At 48.5% G+C, this 9,147-nt stretch overlaps 1 protein-coding gene across 1 annotated transcript; it reads right to left on the minus strand.

Annotated features, from left to right (window-relative positions):
- Nucleotides 1-6,027: 6,027 nt before the first annotated feature.
- RMI2 (RecQ mediated genome instability 2) lies at nucleotides 6,028-8,819 on the minus strand. Its single transcript, XM_054212067.1, has 2 exons — nucleotides 8,370-8,819; nucleotides 6,028-7,295 (listed from the first exon to the last, which is right to left on the minus strand). Exons 1-2 carry the CDS (start codon nucleotides 8,638-8,640, stop codon nucleotides 7,147-7,149), a joined length of 420 nt encoding a protein of 139 aa, XP_054068042.1. The 5' UTR covers nucleotides 8,641-8,819; the 3' UTR covers nucleotides 6,028-7,146.
- Between the last annotated feature and the right edge of the window lie 328 nt (nucleotides 8,820-9,147).

Genomic DNA, 9,147 nt, shown 5'->3' on the forward strand with positions numbered 1-9,147 from the left:
CCTGAAGCCCGTGAAGTTCAGCAGGAGCCCGGGTCAGCATGGGCACAGGTTGCTTCATGCTTGTGTGACTCAGTGAGGAGGAGGGGGAGACAGAACCTAAGCCAACAGGAACCTCAACCCCTCCTGCCCTGCTGTTACAAACACCCAACTGACCACAGAGACAATAAATATCGCATCAGACCAGTAATAAAAGTCTGTACAAAGCACCGTTTCTACAGAATAGGACACACAGAATAATGATCTGGGGGGAAGATGAGAAAAAACAAAAACCAAACCATACTTCACTTTTCAATACCTTGTTCATAATTTGAGTTTAAATTTGAGCATTGATTTATAGCTTTCATGAATAAAGTCAAATTCCATTTTTTCATATTGGCAGCTATGCCTTTTCTATGTGCCGGACAGACTGCTGGTGTTAGTGGAAAGGCAATCTCTTTTTCATGCCTGGTCATTAAGTAACTAGCAATAAATGTGCAGTAGCTTGTCACAGGTCAAGAGGTTCTTCAAATGGACTTTGTAAAACCTTTACTGAACCAAGGAAACCATCCATCCCAAAGACTTTTACGTATGTCTTGATCACACTGCATGGTAATGTCTCATCTTGGGAATTAAAAAATGGAAATAATACACCACCCTCCCTGCCTAACAGAAGAAAGATGTCAGCTACCTTGTAAGGCAGCTTGTATTAGCAAACAAGCCATTAACTAGGACAGTGACAGAGGCTGACGTGGGGAGGCACATTCCAGCAGTCCCCAACAGCTGGATAGCAGCCGCCCTCCTGCCGACCCGCTCTTGCAGGGGAGTCTGCCAAGATGAGGTGTGACTCAGCGCAAAAAGCATCCCTCAAAAGACAACTAAAATATGTGTGTGATTCCTCATGGATGTGATCCTCCAGGAAGGATCCCCTTGGCAGGATTTTACTGAATCATTGCTCACGCCAATAACTTCAGTTTCAGTATTTCAAAATGGTCTTTTTCTGTGCACTACCCCTGACTTTATCAGGACTAAACTTTTAGTATACAACTACTGATGATACTGTACATTTTAGAACACCTTGACTGAAGTAATCTGAAACGTTTATGCTTCAGAGGAACATAATGCAGTAGAGAAGACTATGTTGTCCCATGGAAAATGCATAAAACCCACTGAATAGACACAAGGAGTAGTGATAATTTGGTAACTACAGTAGTGTCCGAGAATGATCAGGTGCAAATCAGGGCCTGTCCCCCCAAGAAAGTGGTAGGACAATTAACCCAACTGAAGTGCATCTACACTAATGCACGCAGCATGGGGAATAAGCAGGACGAGCTGGAGGCCATCGTGCAGCAGGGAAACTATGATGTGGTTGCCATCACGGAAACGTGGTGGGAGGACACACACAAGTGGAGTGCTGTAATTGATGGCTACCAGCTTTTCAGAAGGGATAGGCAAGGGAAGAGAGGTGGTGGGGTGGCCCTCTATGTTAGGGGCGGTTTTGAATGTCTGGAACTCAACACTGTGAATGACAGTGTTGAGTGTGTATGGATAAAAATCAAGGGGAAGGCCAACAAGGCAGATATCGTGATGGGAGTTTGTTATAGACAATCAGGATGTAGAAACCGATGAAGTATTCTATAAGCGGCTGGCAGAGGTCTCGCGATCATCTGCCCTTGTTCTTGTGGGGGACTTCAACTTCCCAGACGTCCGCTGGAAATACAACACAGCAGAGAGGGAACAGTCCCGGAGGTTCCTGGAGTGTGTGGAAGACAACTTCCTAACACAGCTGGTGAAGGAACCTACTAGGGGAAGTGCCCTACTGGACCTACTGTTTGTTAACAGAGAAGGTCTTGTGGGGGATGTAAAGGTTGGAGGTCATCTTGGGCAGAGTGACCATGAAATGATAGAGTTTTCAATTCTTGGTGAAGGGAGGCGGGGAGCCAGCAAAACTGCCACCTTGGATTTCCGAAGGGCAGACTTTAGCCTGTTTAGGAGCATGGTTGAGAGTGTCCCTTGGGAGGCAGTTTTGAAGAGCAAAGGTGCCCAGGAAGGCTGGTCATACTTCAAGCAGGTGCTCTTAGAAGCACAGAAGAAGGCCATCCCCATGTCTCGAAAGACGAGCCGACGGGGAAGAAGGCCAGCCTGGCTAAATAGAGAGCTTTGGCTGAACCTCAGGAAAAAAAGGAAGGCTTACATTCTCTGGAAAAAGGGATTGGCAACTTATGAGGATTATCAAGATATAACAAAGCTATGCAGGGGGAAGATTAGAAGGGCCAAAGCTCAATCAGAACTCAGCTTGGCCACTGCAGTTAAAGACAATAAGAAGAGATTTTTCCAGTATATCAATAGAAAAAGGAAGACTAGGGAAAATGTAGGTCCACTGATGAATGAGACGGGTGCCCTAGTGGTGGAAGACACAGAGAAGGCAGAGCTACTGAATGCCTTCTTTTCTTCGGTCTTCACTGATAAAGCCGTCCCTCACACATCCCATACCCTGGAGGCAAGGGGGAAGGTCTGGAGAGAGGAAGATTTTCCCTTAGTTGAGGAGGACAGGGTCAGAGACCACTTGGCCAAGCTGGACATTCATAAATCCATGGGCCCTGACGGGATGCACCCGCGAGTGCTGAGAGAGCTGGCAGATGTTATCGCTAGACCACTCTCCATCATCATCCCCATCATGGGGAACAGGAGAGGTGCCTGAGGACTGGAGGAAGGCTGACATCACTCCAATCTTCAAAAAAGGCAAGAAGGAGGACCCAGGGAACTACAGGCCGGTTAGTCTCACCTCTGTCCCTGGGAAGGTAATGGAGCGACTCATTCTGGATGTTGTCTCCAAACACATAGAGGAACAGGAAGTTATTGGAAGTGGTCAGCATGGATTTACCAAGGGCAAATCATGCCTGACCAATCTGATAGCTTTCTATGATGTTATAACGGGTTGGCTGGATGAGGGGAGAGCCGTAGATGTCATCTACCTTGACCTTAGCAAGGCTTTTGACACTGTCTCCCATAACATCCTCTTTAGGAAGCTGAGGAAGTATGGGCTAGACGAGGTGACAGTGAGGTGGATCGAGAGCTGGCTGAGTGACAGAACCCAGAGGGTTGTGATCAGCGGCATAGAGTCTAGTTAGAGGCCTGTAACGAATGGTGTCCCTCAGGGGTCAATACTTGGACCAATTTTGTTCAATATATTCATTAATGACCTAGATGAGGGGACAGAGTGTATCCTCAGCAAGTTTGCTGATGATACCAAGCTGGGAGGGGTGGCCGACACTCCGGAGGGCCGTGCTGCCATCCAGCGTGACCTGGACAGGCTGGAGAGCTGGGCAGAGAAGAACCTAATGAGGTTCAACAAAAGCAACTGTAGGGTCCTGCACCTGGGAAGGAAGAATGCCAAACACCAGTATATGTTAGGGGCGGACATGCTGGGAAGCAGCTCTGAGGAGAAGGACCTGGGGGTCCTGGTAGACAGCAAATTATCCATGAGCCAGCAGTGTGCCCTTGTCGCCAAGAAGGCCAATGGAATCCTGGGCTGCACAGGGAAGACTGTGGCCAGTAGGTCGAGGGAGGTCATTCTCCCCCTCTACTCTGCACTGGTGAGGCCACAACTGGAGTACTGTGTCCAGTTCTGGGCTCCCCAGTTCAAGAGGGACAGGGAACTACTGGAGCGAGTCCAGCGAAGGGCAACCAAGATGATTATGGGACTGGAGCACCTCCCTTATGAGGAAAGGCTGAAAGAGCTGGGACTCTTTAGCCTGGAGAAGAGAAGGTTGAGGGGGGACCTGATTAATGTTTACAAGTATCTAAAGGGTGGGTTTAAGGAGGACGGAGCCAGGCTCTTTTCAATGGTTCCCAGCGACAGGACAAGGGGCAATGGGCACAAGCTAGAACATAGGAAGTTCCGTTCAAATACACGGAAAAACTTCTTTACGGTGAGGGTGACAGAGCACTGGAACAGGCTGCCCAGGGAGGTTGTGGAGTCCCCTTCTCTGAAGACTTTCAAGACCCGCCTGGATGCAGTCCTGAGTAATGTGCTTTAGGCAATCCTGCTCTAGCAGGGGAGTTGGACTAGATGATCTCTAGAGGTCCCTTCCAACTCTGAAGATTCTGCGATTCCGTGAATAGCTATACATCATGCAATACAAATGTCTCTGACCTTGCCGCCTGGCTCACTGGAGGCCAGAACTCCCGCATCTGTAACTCATGCTGATCAGAGCACTTTAAACACAACCCCCCACACCCAGCTGTGGTTAAGTCAGTGTTCCAAGTGTTAGTATTTTTAGTGTGTACAACCTTCAACATGTCCTTTATATAGGTCATAAACAGAAACTCCAGCTCTACAAAGTTCACAGGCATTTATGCATACCATGCGAACTCTTATGCCTCAAAAACTTAGCAGCAAAGTTGAGGTTTTGAGGCTCTATCACAGGCTGAGAAACTTTGAAGTTCACAGAGCCTGTTTCTGCCAGTTGAGCTCCCCAGATGCTAGTATGTATCCAGAGTTGTTCCAGTTACGACAGAGCTAACAGTGCACAGAAGCCTTCCTGCAGTCTACAGCCATTCTCCTGCCCTCTTCAAGGTCTAAACACCAGCTTGCTTAGAACAAGATCCCAGCTTTGACCTCCCCCTCCACAAGACAGGGCTAGAGAAGCCCCTCATCCTGTAACTTGTTACATGCTCTGCTGTAGAACAGGAACAAAAACCACAGGCAAACCCACATGCTACTGTAGAACTTGAGACATGAGTTACGATGTGGAAAAGGGAGCATTCCCACTACCCCGTAGAGCCCTACAGTGCCAATCTCTGGAAACCCAGAGACCAGGCCCTTCAGCCCACCCCTTAAACCAGGGTGGCATAGAAGCCACCAACAGCCATAAGCAGCATCAGTCACTCATTAGGTGAAGCACAGCTAAACTCCAAGCCAACGCAATCACTAGAAGTCTTGATTAGAAGCTTGTTGTTCAACTTTGCTAAGAGTGTCTTTTGCTTCGAATTCCTAGGAAAGCACTTTTTAATGTGAACTTCCATAAAAGCACCCAGTCTTGGATTTAAAACCCTTAAAAGTTACTGTTCTACTAATATAATTGCAGGCCCTTCTGAAGCACTACTTCAGGTCAGCAGCAGACAGCCTTCCAACCAACCGCCAAGCAACATTCACAGCTTTGTACTGATCAAATACCTGAAACTTGCCAGGGGGCTGGAACCAGAGTTTACATCTGGGTTTTTAGTGAGGTCAAGTGTACAGTACAGAGGCAGATAGATACTGAAACACCCTAAATCAAGCAATGATGAGATCTAGATCTTGTTTTGCTTGGAACTGACTGCTAACAAGTGAGCAAAGAAACCCAATGCTTTGTCTCACGAGCCCCTGGATGGGAGAAGGCGGTGAAAGATGCAAAGAAATCCTCTACAAATCCAGTCCAGTCTTATATAAATCCAGTCCAGTATAAATACAACTTTTCAGATGCATTCAGTGAATTAGCAGTAGTTTCACTCTTGATAGCCTCTACATTGTGCACCCACCAACTATGAATGCAGGGGCTACAAGCTGTATTTAATTCTGCTGTAAATTTACTGCCACTAGCAAGGATGCAGCAGACCTCCTAGCTCTTTATTTCCAGGGTGTTACTGCCTAGTTAGAAAGCATGGCAAGGTGAACTTACTTGGAAGGAGCTTTGGGTTCCTGGCATAGTAAGAATTCAGATGGAAAAGTTATCTATCACCAGATAAAAACAGCTGTCAGCCAATATGCTGACCACGTGGATCATTTCTGAAAGGCTGCAGCATTCCACAAGTGGTTTTCTTTGCAGCATTAAAATCACTAAACAAACTCAGACTGCCAAAATTCTGTATATATGTGTTTTGGCATTTCATCAGCAGGGGCTCACAACACAGGACTCCCATTATACAACTGCCTCTGATGTGGTCTGGTTTGGAATACTAAACTCAAGGCTGGAATCGCACTGTGAAATCCAGTCCTTAATCTGTGAAGGCAACATTTAAAGATCTACTTAAGACAGTATTTAATTTCTATACGCTTTGAAAACATAATCCCATAATTTTAAAATTTAATTACCACCACTTGATTGTTGTCTTAAATTGCACAGAGTACAATCATTGAGTACATCATCTTCCCTTCCTATAGGCATTCTTAATTAACACAACTGCATTGCTGGACAATACAGACCCAAACTACAAAGCCATACCACATGGATAACGCAACGCTTTCTGTGGGACTCCAGTTCTCTTTAGACAAGAGGGGAAATAAAAAGTAGCAACAGTTCTTTTTAAAGATTTTTTTGATTTGATTTCATAGTTTGGGGTTTTTTTTCCACAGGCAAACGAAAGAAAGATTAAAATAAAATATATTTAAGAATGATCTGAACAACTAAAAATAGCATACATTGGAACAAGAAAGGAAACCTTCAAAAAGAAAAACACACTTAGGCACAGCAGATTTGTTTCATGAGGTGGCAGAAGTATGGAGAACCTATTCCAAGGAATCCTGCATCGAATCTGTTTAGTTAATTTCACTTCACTGAACACAGGGGCCATTAGGATACCAATTTCAGCATTTCAGAAACACAGAAACCAGAGAGGTATTTAAGTACAAGACTCTGCTTACAGTTAGAAAGAGACATTTGTCTTACGAGTTTACTGACACAGTTATTACTGAAAGAGAAAACACAGGCAAAGATGTTATTTCCAACCACAATCTAAATGGACTGAAACACATTTTGCCTTCATTCCATGTATCGAGTTCACGCTGGTAACATGAGTTCTGTGCAGCCCTTTCTGCCAAGAGTACACTGCTATAGGAATGGCTATCTAAACACATGTTCCTAGAAACAGCAACTAACATATGTAGAAACATGTAGTATTTATTCTTGATAGCACAGACATGTTACTCAGAAAGCACCAAATAAGTGTTTCTCAAATCTGTTGGTATAAAAAGAGACTGTGAAAGAGACGAACATTGTGTTTATTATCAGATATGCACTGATCCCTCCACTTAACTGAGCCTGACTTCTCTCTTTGGTTTACTCCAAGAGTAACCGGTGGTTGTTTGAAACCACAAATGCACAGAACGGCCCAATCTTCTGCACCAAAAAAAAAAAGAAGAAAAAGAAAAAGTACATTTCCAGTTATTTTAGGCAGAAAAAGAAGTATCTAGGGAATGACTCTGTGCAAATCCTCCACTTCAAGGCTCCACATATTCTTATGCACAGGGTTTTCAGAAAGATCTGTCATCTTTATTGCTCGAAGAACAGGCTCAGGACTGCAGGACCGCACCACACCCATCACCATTACATAGTTCCCTAAAAAAAAAAAACCAACAAGCAAGCATAAAATATAATTAACCTTTGTATTTTCATTTTAATTCAGAAAGCAAAATATTTATAACCAAGTAATTAAAACAGTTTGAATTAAAGCTGCCCGTACTTGCAAGAAGACTCAAGCAACTACGATTGCGTAAAACTAAATTTCAGAAAAAGGCTTCACTATCCGTACATCCATTTTTACAGTAGATTTTACTAGATTTTCCCATACAGTAAGAGCCAAACTAGCACACAATTCCTCCTTATGCTGGACAAGTGGAGGGAGGACAATTCAGAAGACTAAAGATTAAGCAATGTGACTATTTTGTACCACAATACCAAAATGCTGCAGTCCAGCACTTCTCCAGTTGAATTAATAATATTGGTGAAGAAAAGAAGAAAAAAAAGGAAAATCCCCATGCTTGTTCCTAGACTCACAGCCTTTCTCTGCAGTACCCCTGTTTGATCAAACATTTCCTGTAACTGTGGAGAACTACAACAGGCCCTATCCCTATTGGGACTCGTATGGGAAGCCAGCGTTCAGTCTTCGTACTGACAGCCACACACTCCCCTGCTGCAGCACACGCTGTTCCTTCTGTGGCTGCTCCAGCAGCACAGCTTTTTCAGGATGCCTCTTTTAGGAGTGGTGCATGTGAAAGCACGCCTTCCGCGCAGTTCAGCGTGGCCCCCGCCACACACAATTTGGCACGAACCGTTCTGAACACCCCAAGTAGCCGGGGGCCCGCAGGCCTGTGCAAGAGCCTCCGGCCTGCCGACGCGGGGCCAGACAACCCCAGCAGGAAGCACCCTGACATTAGCGGGCATGAGCGGCCCCCAGTACGGGGCCCAGGGGAGCCGCTTGAGGCCCATGGTGCGAGAGAGGACGCCCCGGGCCTCTGCAGCCACCGCTCCTGCGTGTCCCTGTCTCACCCGGGGAGTGACACCCTGGGCCCTGGAGGGAACCTACTGAATTACTTTAAAACACATACGGGGAGGGAAAGCGGCCCGCAAGTCCCGGGGGGAGCCCCCGCCCCTGGGGGCCACTCACCGCCCGCCCCCGCCGCCGGTCGGTACCTGCGCTGAGGCAGGGCCGCCCTTTGGGCACCGCCTCCACCCCCAGCACGGTGAAGGGACCGCTGCCGTCCTGCAGCCGGGCCGAACCGCCGCGGGCGCCGCCGAGCTCCACCTCCATCACGGTGCCCTGCATCCACACCACCCGCAGGCGCAGCGGCGCCCGGCCCGCCTCCGCCCGGCCCAACTCCCACGTCCCGCCGGCGCCCCGCACCGCCCTCCGCAGCTGGGCGGCCAGCACCTTCACCGGCGGCCCCGGCGCGGCCTCGGCCATGCTGTGGTGCCGGCAGCCCGCCGCCGCCAAGGGCGGCCTGAGGCGGGCGAGGGGAGGCCGGTGCCTGCGGCCGCTGAGGGAGGGAGGGAGGCAGGGGAAGGGCGGGAAGCAGCGCGCGGCCGCCCCGGCCCGGCGGCGGCCGTTGGCAGCGCCTGAACAGCCGCCACCTGAGGGGAGAGAGGGGGCGGGGAGCCATGGCGCCGCCCGGGAGGGGCCGGGGGAAGGCGGGGAGCGGCTGCGTTACCTCAGAACAACGACAGGGAGTAGCAGCGCCCGGAGAGCGGCGTGAGCAGGAACCCGTCGGCGCCCGTTCCCCCCCGCAGCCCCCTCAGCGGCACACGGCGCGGAGGGCGGGGGGAGCGCGGACAGCCTCTTCCCCAGGACCGGGCACACCGCCCCGCTCAGCTGGTGCCGCCTTCCCTGCGTGAAAAAAACGGCTTCTGTGGAAAATGAAGTACTTAGCGCAGGTGTGCTGGTTTGGATGCAGATTGCAAACAAGTTATTCCC

The sequence above is a fragment of the Rissa tridactyla genome, chromosome 8 (assembly GCF_028500815.1).
Source record: "Rissa tridactyla isolate bRisTri1 chromosome 8, bRisTri1.patW.cur.20221130, whole genome shotgun sequence".
Lineage (NCBI taxonomy): Eukaryota > Metazoa > Chordata > Aves > Charadriiformes > Laridae > Rissa > Rissa tridactyla.

Bases quoted from the DNA above. Each gene is read 5' to 3' on its own strand.
- RMI2 (XM_054212067.1), bottom strand. From the start codon at position 8,640: ATGGCCGAGGCCGCGCCGGGGCCGCCGGTGAAGGTGCTGGCCGCCCAG. The intron at 7,296-8,369 runs GTACCGACCGGC...TTTTTTTTTTAG, and splicing joins GCGGCCCTGCCTCAGCGCAG to GGAACTATGTAATGGTGATG.